The 15,041-nt window shown below is 56.2% G+C and overlaps 2 protein-coding genes across 4 annotated transcripts in view; one reads left to right on the top strand and one right to left on the bottom strand.

Moving 5' to 3' along the window:
• Nucleotides 1-11,332, top strand: part of TNFAIP1 (TNF alpha induced protein 1) — a 16,654-nt gene extending 5,322 nt beyond the window's left edge. Inside the window, exons 6-8 of one of the 3 annotated variants that reach the window (XR_005837484.1) lie at nucleotides 1,913-2,108; nucleotides 3,449-3,932; nucleotides 11,314-11,332. Coding sequence is in view for 1 of the 3 variants with exons in the window: in XM_040641044.1 (XP_040496978.1) it covers nucleotides 1,913-2,108; nucleotides 3,449-3,685 (433 nt within the window). In the remaining 2 variants the exon portion in view is untranslated. Of the gene's footprint in view, nucleotides 1-1,912; nucleotides 2,109-3,448; nucleotides 6,042-11,313 lie in introns of those variants that run through there. The other 2 variants (XR_005837483.1, XM_040641044.1) reach the window with 2 other exon arrangements.
• On the bottom strand, nucleotides 6,827-14,997 carry POLDIP2 (DNA polymerase delta interacting protein 2). Its single transcript, XM_040641043.1, has 11 exons — nucleotides 14,741-14,997; nucleotides 13,267-13,348; nucleotides 12,165-12,262; nucleotides 11,369-11,465; nucleotides 11,123-11,198; nucleotides 10,784-10,891; nucleotides 10,196-10,332; nucleotides 9,380-9,406; nucleotides 9,081-9,206; nucleotides 7,800-7,879; nucleotides 6,827-7,286 (listed from the first exon to the last, which is right to left on the bottom strand). The coding sequence occupies exons 1-11, from the start codon at nucleotides 14,899-14,901 to the stop codon at nucleotides 7,172-7,174; spliced, it is 1,107 nt and encodes a 368-aa protein (XP_040496977.1). The 5' UTR covers nucleotides 14,902-14,997; the 3' UTR covers nucleotides 6,827-7,171.
• Nucleotides 14,998-15,041: the final 44 nt, after the last annotated feature.

The raw sequence follows: 15,041 nt of genomic DNA on the forward strand, positions 1-15,041 counted from the left end.
CTGAGAACCATCACTGTAGTGACTGGGCAGTGTACGGAAGGCAGGCAGGGCCTGGTGGTTTCTGTGTTGCCAGGCAGCGGCCTGAGCGCTCCTGAGCTTGGACCTCTGTGGGCTGTCGCAGAGCCTGGAAGGCCTCTGTTCCCCACCGCCCAGGCCATCCTTTGTGGCCATCCTTTGTGGAAAAGAACAGCCGCAGACCTAAGAGCTGGAGTGGCGTTCCCACTTCTGTTATCCCCTGCTGCAGGCTGCCACCAGGCTCGTCAGGTGGCCTTTGCCCGCTGCTTGCTACCTGGAGGCAAAGAGTAACTGTCCGGGCCTGTCTGAATCCCTAGGCTGGATCCTCATAGACCGATGTGGAAAGCACTTCGGCACCATTTTGAATTACCTCCGAGATGACACCATCATCCTCCCACAGAACCGGCAAGAAATCAAGGAACTGATGGCCGAAGCCAAGTATTACCTCATTCAGGGGCTGGTGAGCGTGTGCCAGACTGCTCTGCAGGTATGGAGCTCAGGTGCGCGCAGGTCCAGGAGGTTGGGAGTTGGGCCCTCCCTTCAGGGGTGTCAAGGTCCAGTTCCTGGAAGGTCGCGTGACCGGTATGGCTGGCGAGTCCGAACCTCGTTAGATACACCGGGTGCTGCCCAGGCCGAGGGTGCTGGCAGCCAGTCGGTTTGTCAGGTGACGGGCTCGGGCAGCAGGACTAAGGCCAGCTTCCGGCTTCTACACCTTGATATCTGGATTTGAGGTTTTCTGGGAATGGGGTTCTGCTTGCCAGCTGGCAGTTTCTATTGCCAGATGCCCCCTCCACAAGCAGAGGGTGGCCTTGGCAGAGGGGCTCTGATGGCTCCTGGGGAAAGCCTGGCTTAGCCTGGCAAGTAGCAGATCTCAAAAAAGATCCTCGGTCGTGTGTGTCGCCCAGGACAAGAAGGACTCCTACCAGCCTGTGTGCAACATCCCCATCATCACCTCCCTGAAAGAGGAAGAGAGGCTCATCGAATCCTCCACCAAGGTACTGAGACCCGAGGGCGGCGGGCGGGGGAGGATGGGCCCCTGGCCTGGCGCTCACGCTCTCCTCCCTCCCAGCCGGTGGTGAAGCTGCTGTATAATAGAAGCAACAACAAGTATTCCTACACCAGGTAGGGGTGCGGGGGTGCGGGGGTGCGGGGCCAGGGCGGGGGAAGGGTGGCAGAAGCAGCTAGAAGGACTAGGCAGCCGGCCACGGGGCAGCAGCCCCAAGAGAAGCCACCCGCACTCCTGGCAGTGCTGGCGAGCTTCTGGGTCTCAGGCGGGAAGGACAGAGAGGGAAGGGAAGTGAGGGCAGAGGCGTTTGGAACTTGGTGCAGGGCCCTGGCTGGGCTATAGAGCGCGCACCGGAACCCCCCAACGGGTCCTGTCGGGCGGCCGCCAGGTGTTTTCCAGCATTAGCTTACGAGGTGGCGGAGGGACCCTGGGGCCCCACGGCTGGGCCTCCCCCTAAGCCGGCCTCTGTGCTTCACAGCCGGGCCAGTTTCTCCCTCGCCCAGCGCCCCTCGGCCGGCCGCAGTTAGGTAGACGCGGGAGGCCGCAGGCTCAGGGAGTCCCTGTGGACAGACGTGCTGCCAGCGTGGCCCCTACAGCAAGGGAACGGGTCCTCCCGCCACGATGGCAGCGAGCCTCCTTCCTTCGGGGCCCCATGAGAGGAGACCGCCCTCCCTCAGTTCTCTCTGCTCTCACTTCAGACCAACTCCCCTCCTCCTCACAGGCCCCCAGACCCCGAGGGTGCCCTGTGACCCTTTTCCCTGCGGTCTCCTCCGGCACGTTGACTTTTCCTCAGTTCTGCGTGACAGGGAGGGGAGGGGGGACGCGCCCAGCCAGCACCCCCTCGTGCTGGGAGCTCATTCCCAGGCCCGCTGGCCTTCGTGGGTTTTTCAGCAACTCGGACGACCACCTGCTGAAAAACATCGAGCTGTTCGACAAGCTCTCCCTGCGCTTCAACGGCCGCGTGCTCTTCATCAAGGACGTCATCGGGGACGAGATCTGCTGCTGGTCCTTCTACGGCCAGGGCCGCAAGCTGGCCGAGGTGTGCTGCACCTCCATCGTGTATGCCACGGAGAAGAAGCAGACCAAGGTGCGGGGCTTCCCTCTGCGCGGGGGCGGCCCCAGCTGTGCTGCCGCCGCAGGGAGCAGGAGGGCGCTCGGCTTACCGTCTTCCGCGGACTCCCGTGGTGGTGCCGGGCAAGGACGAGCCAGGTGGAGGAGTTCGGGGAGTGGCGTGGGAATGCTCGGTTCTGGTCAGCTGAGGGGCGGGGGCTGTGGGCCAGCAAGGGACAGCGTGGTGCGGTGGGAAGGACCGGGTCTTTGGAGTTGGCCCAATTCAGGTCTGAACTCTGGTTCTACCGTGGACCAGTTTTCTGGCCGCGTACAAGCCATTTAAACCAGCTGGGCCTCAGTTTCCCCACCTGCAGACATGGGCACGATAGCGCGCAGGTAACGGAGCGGTTAGGGAAATGCGGCGCTTCCTGGGAGCCGCAGAGCGGGGTCTGATCGCCTCTCGGGCCGCTGCTGGTCGGGGTTCCTGGTCAGCAGCTCGGCGTCCGCAGGAGCGAGTGAGGGATCTGACAGGTGACAGCGAGCGCAGACTCGGCAGAGCCCGTTCTCCCAGGCCGAAGCAGCGGTGTCCCCCCAGAGAGGAGCTGCCCCCGTGAGTGTAGCGGAGGCGGCAGAGGCCTTTGCTGGGCCAGGAGGGCAGCCCACTCGGAGTCGTGTGCGTGAGGGGCTCGGAGCAGCCAGGGTGTGGGGCACCTGCTCGGCCCCCGGGCCCTGAGCGGCCTCCAGCTGCGCGGTCTGGGGGGAGGGGGAGGACGGCTTACAGGAGGTGGCCCTGCTTCCTCCTGTCCTTATGGGGGTGGGGACTCCCGTGTGCGTCTATAAGTGGAGTCAGGAGTCAGGAACAGGTCTCTGTGGCAACACCACTTGTCACCTTCCTGTCTTCTCTTCCACGAGCTTCGTGACTCCTCACACCACACCTGTGAGACAGGCGGGGCTGGAGCATTCTCCCAGTTGACAGGTGAGGGACTAGAAGCCCCATAGGCCAGAACCCAGGTGCCTTCTGTCCTTCATGTGGTGTTCAGCAACTCTCCGACGTAGATCTTAGCCCTGATTTTACACGGGCGGAAACAGGCCCCACAGCTCGTGGCTGGCGGGGCGGTATTTAAGCCGAGGCCCCGGCCCCCGCACACACTAGCCCACCGGTCTGGGGCCGGGCCGCGTGCTAGTCTTCGCACCCTTACGTCCACAGAGTACAGCCCCCCACGGCGCCTTCAGAGAGACCTCCCTCCCTGCCGGACAGAAGGCCACCCGTCTCGGGAGAGTTGAGGAGCTTACAGAGCCAGCACAGAGGCGAGGGCCCTGCCACGTCGCGGCCTCTGTGATGAAAGCTCATTCGGTCCTCTTGTCCCCCGACCCCAGGTGGAATTCCCAGAGGCCCGCATCTATGAGGAGACACTGAACGTCCTACTCTATGAGACCCCCCGCGTCCCTGACAACTCCTTATTGGAGGCCACCAGCCGGAACCGCAGCCAGGCTTCCCCCAGTGAAGACGAGGAGACCTTTGAACTGCGGGACCGGGTCCGCCGCATCCACGTCAAGCGCTATAGCACTTACGATGACCGGCAGCTTGGCCATCAGTCTACGCATCGCGACTGACAGGACCCTCAGGGAGTCGGGGCACAGGACACCCTGTCTCCCCTCCTGTGGAACCCTGCCCCGTTGGCCACCCCACGCTGCTGCTGGCTGGGTTTCTGCTCCAGCACCCAGAGGCATGACAGGAAGGCAGAGGGCCTGAGCAGGAGAGGGACCACATTCCTTTGCCCTGCTCCCTGAGCACTTCAAGACGACCGAGTCCTGGACCCTTTGCTCACCCTTCCTGACAGGGAGCTGCGTCTGCCCCGCGGTGAGTGGACTGACCTGCCCACCTCCCACGAGAACAGTCCCCTTGACCCCTTGCTGAGTGTCCTTTTGCTCCACTGAAGGGCTACCTTTAGGCCTCTGGGGAGGTCCACGGGGAATGGGCGCGTTCTGGTGCTGTGGAGGCCCAGTTTCTTACAGAAGGTGGGGCTCCTTTTTCCCCGAGATGTTTAAGCACAGGCTTCATCATTTTGGTTTTTAAAAAATTATCTAGGAAATGAATAGTTAAGTCTAATAATGAGGGGACTGGGTATTTGTGCTACCCCTCTAGGCTGCCAAGACCCTGGCTAGGGCAGACCCTTGGCCTTCCCTGGTGCCTTTGGCATGTTTCTTTAAAGCACTTTGTACCTTTATTCAGGAGATTTGTATTCTGCCCCAACCGACATCATCTTTTTCTGACCCTAACTCCTCTTCCCTGTAGAATCAATCTGAGAGAGGGGCTAGAGGAGCAATAAAACAAAACATTGATTAGCTTTGGCTTTGCTGGGCTGGCCACGCAGAGAGCATGCAGGAAGGAAGGACATGTAAGTTGGGAACTGTGGTCCTAGTAGTGCCTATGAGAAAGGACATTTTAAGGTCACATAATGGACTCCTAGGGCCTAACGTGATTGTTCTTCTTGATTCTCTTGCCCTCCGCGCCAAGACATGCTTTGCTCTCCTTACTGGAAAGCCAAAGGGCCGTTACGGGGCCCAGGAGCATGAGCCACGGTGGGAAGGCTGTGGAGCCCGTGGGTGCTGCACTCAGGTGCCCATGAGCCGAGGACAGCGAACACAGGCTCTGCATTCCCAGCAGCCCTGTGCAGAGGAAGCATGTGCTTGGCCAGAACTCCCCTGCCCGCTCCATACTATTGGTTTCGTGTCCCAGCTGGGGATAGTGGTTCTGCCCAGCACTGAGTCTGGACACAGGGTGATGGGAGCAGCGTAAGTCCCTTGAAAGGCCAGGTAATGTGGCCGTGGAGCTGCCAAGCCCCAACTCTTGGGCGAGGGTGCAAGTTCCTCCTTGGGGCTTTTTTTCACTACCTTCTGTTTGGCTTGGCCCTTGGGAGGCTGCTTATCTGAATTCTTTTCCAAAGGAATGCCATCGGGGAGGGAGCTGCTTAGCCAGCCTAAGAAAACCCCATAGCCGCTGAGCGGTAGCCACTCGGGAAGGAGCACAGGTATCCGGCTTCTGTCCCCTGACGTCGCTGTAGCTAAGTGGCCTGCTGGTGGCCGACCCGATGGAGCCTATGGGGCAAATGCCAGACCAGGGTTCGGAGACAACCACAAGGACCTGAAATGACATGATGGGGCATGGGAAGCGCGACTAACAGGCATTTTACGCTTCTCACAGCCTTGAATATGTAGACTTTCAGGTGAGGCACCCTGGTCATCAGCTCAAAACCCCTCCAGCCCTCACTGGAGCAACAAGATGAAGACAAATCCATTCCTTTGGCCAGATTCCACCTTTGGCTTTGTGGCTTTCCCAGAGACTGGAATGCTTCTGCCTGAGGCCACTGGCCTATTTCCTCTTGCCCTCCTGAGGCCCTCTAATACTCAAAGCCCCGGCTGCCCACTGAGGTATTTTAATGCCTGTCCTTTGACCTCCCCAGCCCTGCAGCCTCTTTGCTGCTTTGACATTAGATCCTCAGCTGTCTCAGTGGTGACTGTCTTTCTTCCTGAGAAAGCACAGTAATCCTGTACTGATCAAAAATACCTCCCTGGTCTTAAGAAAAATACTAACATTGAAATCACTGAAGTAATCTTAGCTTCTCTAATCAGAGTTTGTGGCATAAGGGTTGGGGGAATTTTCTTTGCGTTTTTCAGCCCCATTCAGAAAGCAGCTCTTGGCTGTGCGAATTTTTCAACTCAGAGCAGCAAACAAAGGAGTGTGGATGAAGGTCAAACCTTGTCGGTTTCTGAGAAAACTGGAAGCCTGCTGTTCACCACATGTACCAGATTGGGTTTTATTCCATTTCTCATCTGACCAATTTCTGCCTAAAGGATGGCCCAGGTTCTGCCACGAGACGAGGTCTCCTTTGTCACTTAACTGCAGTCTTTTGTTGCTCAGCATAGGTGATGGAAACACTAATTTCTAATAAAATTGTGTTACACCGCAGTGGTACAGAGCCGTGCTTGCAGTGATTAGAGCTGGGTCAGCTCACTGCTGTGGACACAGTTGTTCTTCCGCACCCCCCACCACCACCACCTTGTGTTCTCCGCGAGTCGTAAATCCTGCCGCACTCAGTTGCCCTGCAACCCGGGCTCCCCCTGGTGGAGGATTAAGGACAATACTAATAAGGGCTGGAACTGAGATTTAATATTAAGAATAAAACGACCTCTTTAACAATCACTATGGTAGTAGGGAAGCAGGAATCCCTAAGATTCAGGGGGAAATGCAGCATATTTCATCTCTGGTTCTTGGAGATCTGCAAGCAGCTCAGAAAGCGGCTTGGCTCAGTCCCCATGCATATGTACCTAAAGTCCTCGGCTGAGTTTCTGCATTGGCGGTCTGGAAAGGCCTGACAGATACAGGCTCATGGCTGGCAGGCCTATTATTCCAGGGAACTCGCATGGCTTGCCTCACTCCTTCCCAGGCCCAAGGAGGCCAATGATGTCAATGGGTGGCCAATGCTGAAGGCCGAGCCTGACCTGGCCTCCTGCTGAGCACTTGGCAGACGGTAAAGAAAAAACAAGAGTCCAGTCTAGCCCCCACCCCACTGGCTGAGAGGCATAGTGACCCTGGGAGACGTCCAGCCAAGCCCCAACCTCAGGAGAGAAACAGATACATACTCCAGTAGATGGGGGCAGTTTCCTGGAAAGGCAGCGAGGACAGCAACCAAGGGCCCCCACTGCGTCAAAAAGGGAGCCTGAGACCCCGGGGGCAGAAATGGCGAGGGTGGCCAAGTGTGCACTGGTTTATTGACCAAACCTCATATTCCAAACAACCTGTGTGACAGGCCAGGAAACCCCAGGCCTGTGGCAGCTGAACACAGATTTCCTGGTGGAAGGGTTTACTGGAACACAGTGTAGCCAGGGCTCACGGGGGAGGCCAGCCTTGGAGGACTCCTACACAGGTCTTCTGGAGAAAACGATTACACTCACCCACCAAAAAAGAACCCCACAATCAAATGGTGCAAACGATAAAGAGATCCACTGTGGCCCATAGTGGAGAAAGAGTTCTGCAGCAATTGTGGGATGAGAGCTGTTCTTCAGGGGCCGAGCCTAGGCGCTCAGGCCTTAGCTGGCCTACCAGTGAAGGCCTGAGGGTGGCGTCTTCTCATCTTTATTGCTTTCCAGGGAGAAGGGAGGGATCCGGACATCGAAGTGGGAGCCATCAGGCCTCTCGAAGCGGAACGTGCCCCTGTGGGTCAGAGAGAAGCTAGGTTAGAGGGAGTGAGGGCTGAGGCCCTACTGAGGATCTTGAGAGCCCTAGGCCCTCAGCTCCAGAGCTGAACACAGCAGGATGAGGCAGGATGGGCTCTCTTCAGCCTGGCTCATGTCAGGATAACACCAGTCCAGAAACCCAAGAGCCCTTCCTGGCGCTAGAAAAGAAGAAACACGGCTGCCCTGATTCTGGCCCTTGGATGCACACTGCATAAGCTACCCAACCGGACTTTCAGGTTAAGGAGTGAACTACCCGGGGAAAACCAACTACGTGGGAACTCAGCGCAGTATTCGAACCCCCAGACCTCTCTCGGTCCATGAAATCACAGAAACTAGAAAACAGTCCAAAAAAATCAGACAAGTCCCACACAACAATGAAGAGCAGATAAGGCTCCATCTCAAGATTTACCCTGGCCCAGAATGAATGGCAAACTACGAGCTCTCGATTTTCGGAGCTGAGGCGCCCCCGGCCCAGCACGTGCTCACTCACCACATGTGCCCGCTGGAGGCCTGCAGGGAGACGTGGCTGCTATACTGGAATGCGGGCTGCTCCTTGGATAACACGGGTTCCTGTAAGGGTTCAGGCAAAATCGCTAAGGCCAGGCCAGCTCCCCATACCCCAGGGCCACGCACTGACTGCCAGTTCATCGGGAGGATGCCCCCTTCGGCCTCCCACGAGGACTGCCTGCCAGTACCACCTCCCACAGCACAGCCACTGACCCGGGCCTTTCATTCTGATTCTGGGAAAGAGAACCTCAGACGCAACATCTGAGGCCACTGGGCAAAGATGCCGGGCATAGGACCTCCTCTGTAAATAGCCCTCTCAGAGTCCATTCACTCAGTGCCTGGGTGCGAACGTCCTGGTAATTACAAGGTAATAGGTGTGGCCCCTTCTATCAGGAAGAAACTGAGACTTTTGGCTAAACTGGCCCGAAGTTATGTGGTGAGCAAACACACACAGCTGACATTCAAAGCCACAGACGATCTCACTCCAAAGCCCCGTTCTCACTCAGTATCCCACCCTGCTTCCCTGGGCCCTGCTGATGTACATGTTAAATGTGGCCCCTGGCCACTTCTCGTGACTTTATTTCTCAGGGGACAGGGTGGGGTAGTGCAGGACTTGCAAAATGAGCTCTCTGTGGCCCAGCAGAGGCAGCTATGTAAGGAGGCAGAGAAAGGACAACCAGAAGCGGTGGTTGGGGCAGGTGGGGGGAGGAGCCCCACTGAAAGGCACTCAAATTCCTATTTTTTTTTTTTTTAAGATTTTATTTATTTGTCAGAGAGAGAGAGAGCACAAGCAGGGGGAGCAGGAGACAGAGGGAAAAGCAGGCTCCCTGCTGAGCAAGGAGCCTGATGCGGGGCTCGATCCCAGGACCCTGGGACCATGACCCGAGCCAAAGGAAGCCACTTAACCGACTGAGCCACCGAGGTGCCCCATCAAATTCATACTTTTAATAAGGCTCTGTGCTGGCAACAGGAACTCTACACAAGCTTTGATGTCAGACTCCCTTGGATTCGGATCCAGGTCCTGCCACTGCCAGAAACGGGACCGTGGACCAGTTACTCACTTTGCGACCTCTCTCTTCATCTGTGAATCAGGCTGTAAGAAACCTATCTCACGGGGCTGTTGTAAGGTGTCACCCAAAACAGCCCAAGGCATTCACACACTAGCCTCTGTCCCTAGCCACAAAGGAGAGGAGAGCAGGCACTCAGCCCCTAGGGCTGCTGGGAAGGACCAGAAACTGGCCATTACTGGCCTTATGATGCTCACCCTTCCCACCACGCCTCGGCCTCGCACTGTCTCCAAGGTGCCGGATAAACTGAATATCCTCCAGTGTCGCTCCCGGAGCTGCACCACATCACTGTCGAGGTTCTCTAAGCGGATACAGTAGCGCCACTGTGGGGGGTGGAGGAGAGAGTTCACAGCTGAGAAAAACAGACCTCGGGCTAGCCCACCCGCAATTCCAGGCCAGCAGAAGCAACAAAGAGGGACACCTGCAGTGCACAGGCCCCTCCCACCAGAGGCAAACTTCGCCCCTTCCCAACCCACCCCCCCAGGCACACACTCACCCAGTAGACATGGGAATTCTGGGCTTCCTGGGGGAAAAAACAAAGAATTTAAGTCCCAGCGGGCAGGACCAAGTCTGTTCCAATCAACAGCTCTCCAACTGAGTAGGTGTATTCCAGGAAGGTTGCAGAGACAGAACAATGCCACAAGTGTCTGTGGGATGGTGACTGGACCACGGCCAACAAGCCCAAAGGAGGCAGCCTCTCCTGACCCCATCCCTGGCCTCCATCCTCCTCATCCTGTCAAGACTACCAACAGAGCTGGGTGCCAACGGAAGTCAGCCACAAGGCCCTTCCATTTCTCACCAGTCTTCCAGCCAGCTGCTGCCCCCACCCCTGCAATCACTGCTGGCCCAGGCCACTGCTCTCCTCCTCTGCCCTTCCATAGCCCAATGCTATGACAACACTTGAGGTGCTCTACGCTAACCTCTCCCACTATCATGAGCTCCTGAAAGGCAGGAACAGGGTTTCATGTCTATTTGAGGCTCACAGCCAGGCAAGAGATAGCTCATTAAACATCTGACTGATGCATACAAAGTGTGAACATCAGCCTCTACTGATTCAAACAAGTCCGTGTGTGTTCCTCATAAACAGAAAGCCTTTGAACCAGAACGGAAGGAAGAGTCAGCCTAGAGGACCCCGTCCCAGAACCGGAGGGTCTCGCCGCTCTAGGAGTCCACCCAATACATGCAGCACTTGGAACCAGGACCACTAGGCACATGGTTTAAATGTGGAACCTACTCCACAGTCACCCTGGGGATACCACAAAAAAACGTGGGGACCCACCCCTGAGGGAAGGGGCCCAGGCCAGGCACATACCCTCATGCCCATGTAGAAGGGGATGACGGTGACGCGAATGTTCTCAGTTGTTTCCCGATGGACATCAGAGAGCTCCAGCCAGGGGTGATTCTTCTCTTGCCAGGCCCGAAGCGTCTCCCGGGCCACAAAAGGGGGTGCTGGGGCAAGAGATGACTAGTTAGTCCAGGCCAGAGTCCTGGGCGTTCTCCAACTGTCCCTCCAAGAAAACTCTTGCGAGTGCTGGCCCAGGTACAAGGCACCCAAACCTGCAGCAAAAGCACAGGCTGGAAGAAGGCACGAGGCCTCCAAGAATAAGCCCCGAAGAGTTATGGGACATCCTGGGAAGAGAAATGGGCTGGGAATGAGGAGCCCAGGTCTTCAAACCCTACCGTAACCTTGACCTTGCCACTCACTAGCAACCTTGAGCTCCTCCTCCTCATCCCTGAGCCGCAGGTTCCTATCCATCGGAAAGAGCTAACAGCCATCCGCCTGACACAGCTAACGGGAAGCTGAATAAGGCTGTGGGTACACAGCTTTGAAGCCACTTGCGTGATACTGTCTTTGAAGAAGGACCCTCCCATTCCAGCTTCCCTTCTTGAGAGAGCTCACCTTTTGTCTGGTCATACAGAAGAAATCTTTCAAATAGCTCATGCTGGATGGGAACCTGATCAGTGGAGGTATATGGGAGGATGTCTTCATGGCTGACATAGTCCAGGCCTGGCACAGAAAGGGAAAAGAAACAGAAGCTCACACAGGAAAAGCGAAGAACGAGGCTGAGGAGAAACAATGCCTGGCCTTGTCGCAAAGTGGGACGAGCCTGGTACCATCGTTCTCGGCTCCTATCATCCCTCCTAGCAGATTAAAGGACATCAGAAAAGCATGAGAATCTGCTCACTGAGACACACCAGACCTCTCATCAACAGGCATATTCAGATGCTCGCTACTCACCTGGGATGGCATAGAGGGCCCGGCTGTCATCATGGTTAGCCAAGAAAGTCACGGCTTCTGTCTGAGATCTCTGAGACTAAGGCAAGAAGCGAGTCAGAGATTTTCTTAGTCACTATCCAGGCCTGAGAACTTGGGGCCCAGTGCTAATCTGGGCTCTCTTTGACCCTTCTCCCTCCCTCTGTCCCCACCAGGTTCAGGCCTTTCCCATGGAGAGAAACCCCAGGCCCAGCCGCCTTGCTTACTTACTATATGTGGACAGTCTCGGGCATCAATCAGCACCTGATAGTAAGTGTGAGTTTTGCCTTTCACCTCCTTAGAGCCATGACCGGCAGGATTCTCTGCCCTAGAGGGTAGAAGAAGCCCAAGATGACCCCAAGAGAAACAGAGGCGGTGCCTGCCCTAGCTCCCTACCATCTCCTTACCTAAACAGACTAGTTAGTGCCCGATCTGAGGGGGCCTTGGCATAAGCTGGGCACCTGCTCAGCAACACCCGGGCCCGGCCCCTCCCCAGAGGCCGACGAGCGAACGTGGAGGACCCGTGGCACAGAGTCACCACTCGTCTTACTCTCTGGCTGCTTCTTGGAAGAAGGGGACCATGCTGAGAAAATCAAATTGCTGGTTCCATCCCTGGAGCCCTGAGTACCTTACTCTTCTCACATCCCTGGGGCTGTCTATGACTTAATGGAACTAGGCCTTTTTTTTTTTTTTTATGTACTCTAGTGATAAGAGATTGGAAGAAAGATTCTAACTGAACGTCAAAAAATCAAGAAAATTAGTCCCTCCACGCCTTCTGGGCTACTTGTAATGCAAATAGAGATCAGCTTGGGAAAGCACCCTGGGGAGGCCTGAAGGGACCCTCTGGCTTAAGACTGTCCCTGGCACTCAGCACTTTTGTCTCCATGGTGTCCGGGAAGTACTCTGGGACTGTTCCGATGGCCCAGGAGGATGTTGAACTCCCCCCTGGGACCCCAGTTACGTATGTCAGCCATGAGTCAGGCCTCCTCCCGAGGGTACCGCGAGGCACAGTGACAGGGGTACTTACTTTTCTGGAGCGGCAGAAGCCACATCCCGGTCATATAGTCTGGCCTGCCAGGGAAACAGGACGACACCTCGGTAGCCAAAAACACTATGAAGGAAGAGCTGGGAGGAAAGAGCCTCAGTGAGTGTGCAGTCCACAAGTCCTTCCAGGTGGGACTCAGACCACTAAGCAGCACCGATACTGCAACCCCAGCATGAGGTCCTGCTGATCTTTCTCTTGAACTCTATGATCCACTCCCACCAGCTTTGGAACACTCTTACCCCCTCTTCACCCAGCTGACTTTTGCTGATCCTTTAGACCGTCACTTAGAGCTCTAGGAAGACTTCCCTGACCTCCCCTCCACTCAGCACAGTGCTTAGCCACTGACCCCGTCATAATTCCTCTCTAGACGAAGGCACTGCTTTCTGATTCAAGCCCAATGTACACCGCCTGGTCTGCTGCAGGCATACAAGAACAAGGGAGTGGGAAGTTGAATAAACAAAAAGTCCGTACTTACAAGGGGCCTAAATCTATCTCAGTGGATCTGCACAAAGCTGATACGAAAACAAGAGCCTCACACCCACAGCTTATATTACACTGCAATCAGTTCAACTATGACAGAGTACCAAAGGTTTGCTCTTCTTTTTTTTTTTTTTTCTTTAGAGAGGGAGGAAGGGAGAGGGACAGAGAGAATCTTAAGCAGGCTCCACACCCAGGATGGAGCCAGACGTGGGGCTCGATCCCAGGACCCTGAGATCATGACCTGAGCCAAAACCAAGAGTCAGCCGCTTAACTTTCTGAGCCTCCCAGGTGCCCCCAAAGGTTTGCTTTTCTGAAAGCTCCCTCCACTGGCTTCCCACCTTCCACTAAATTACAGGACTCTTCAACAACCTGGCCCTCTCCTCACTTTGGTTCAAACTATCTCTGTCCACGCTAACTTGGAAAGGGAACCCACTGACCATGGAAAGGATTCACATCCAGGAAAACAGAAACCCATCTTTAAAAATTTGTGATTCTGGTCCAGCACTAAACACCAAGGCAGAAAACCGTAACATTCAGGGACCAAAACTGACCCTTTCAGGAGGGCACACCTTGAAAATGAAAGATGGCCCAGTCCAGCACTCACCTGCCCGGTCTCATATTTTCCATTCTGTTTTGGCACCTCGAATACACCAACCGTCTCCAAAACTTTGCCCTCTGGTCGGTTTCTGATTAGGAAGGAAAAGAACAAGCAACTGAAAAGCTGAGAAGGTATTGGTACCTGTCCCATTAGAAAAGCTACTAGGAGATTGAGGGGCCAGGCAGTGACAGCAGAGAAGGGTCGAAGCAGTGGGGCAGGTGAAGCAGGTAAGTGTCCTCGCAAACCACCACTCCAGATTCTGCCTTTCCCCCTATGAGGCCCAGCCACAGGCCCTGCCTCAGTTTCTGTTATGTCTGAGTGCTCCCAGATCACTTTTTCTCTCTTCACTCTCAGCATTGCTCATATAATGCCTTCGCACTGTTTATTTGTACCCCTTGCCTCTGTTTCTTCCCTGACCTACCCTCCTGACCTCCCACAGCATTGTAACCGCCTTTCCCACCTTGCATTTCTGTTATCTGCTCCCCTGTCTTATCTCCACTAGAGACTGTAGGTTCCCTGGGAGCAATGCCTGTGTCTGATTAGCCGTGTTCCCCCTCGGAGCCGAGTGTGTGAAATATTTGTTCTAATTCCATCTCTGTCTACCCCCCGAAACTGCAGCCTTCACCCTGCCCTCGAACGGCTTAGCCATCATCTCCAGACGTCCTACTGCACTCCCTGCATTGCACCTAGTAGTCTCTCAATCTGGTTTTTGTTCAGATTCACATCACATTTCACAGCGGTCTTAAACTGCAAATACTTATCATCTCTCCCCAATACCAGTGTCTAATTTCTGCCACAAAAAGGTCAGTTCTCTCAGTGGTCTCTCTGGACAGGGTTGCTCTTTCTAGGGGTCCTTCTAATTCGAAGGTCTGCTATTCTTAGTATTTTGGAGATGTGAACCTTATGCTTCCTCTCACTTGATCTTCCAGCCCCAATTTGACCTGTCTGTCCCATCAATAGAGACAATGCTCACACCATTCCCCATGGCCTCAAGCCCCCTCCCCAAGTCACACAGAAAGAACCAGTCTCCCCAAGGTCACGCTGAAACCCGGAACCCACGCGGGTCTCACTCTCAAGAGTCCTGTTTCCCACTCCGAGCATCTTTCTGAGGGAGGCTGTATCCCAATGCGGGGCTGGGGGTTCAAGTCAAGAGCCCTAGGGCTTAATTAAAAGGCTGCCCACTAACAACAGCGGTCGAGATCCCCATTTTGGGGAGGTAGGATTCTCTCCGGGAGGTAGGATTCTCTCCGGAAGAGTTACTAGCTCCCCCTCAGAGCCAGTCCTGCGTAACCCAGGGCTCTGGGCCGCGCTCCCTTCTCTGTTCCTGGCACACATCCCAGGCAGGGCAGGTCGGCTCCCGGCCGGGACCCTCTCCCGGGTCGAACTCCAATCACCCTCGGCCGGCCCGGCCTCCTGGCCTCCTCGCTGGCCGGAACACGCTCCCTGGGCTCCACGTACGGCCCCGCGCTCCGTCCCTCACCGGGACGAGAGGTGCCTCCGCGTCGTCGTGGTCGCCGCTGGTGGGAAGGCCCCAGTTCCACCCGCCGCACAGAGCGACCTCGGCCCTCGGGCCCCGGTTAGCGAGCGGGACCACCAGCGGCTGCCCACGGCCAAGGCCCGCCGGGCCACACAGCCCGCCATGTCCCGCCCGAGCGCCTGCTCGGCTGCTGACACTGGGCCCAAACCGCGGCCGGAGGCGTTCTGCCCCCGCCCCACACTGCCCCGCGCCGCGTCCCCGCCCCCTTGGTCCTCTGCCCCGCCTCATCCGCCCCTCGAACTCC

Source organism: Ursus maritimus, unplaced genomic scaffold, assembly GCF_017311325.1.
Source record: "Ursus maritimus isolate PB19 unplaced genomic scaffold, ASM1731132v1 scaffold_24, whole genome shotgun sequence".
Classification (NCBI taxonomy): domain Eukaryota; kingdom Metazoa; phylum Chordata; class Mammalia; order Carnivora; family Ursidae; genus Ursus; species Ursus maritimus.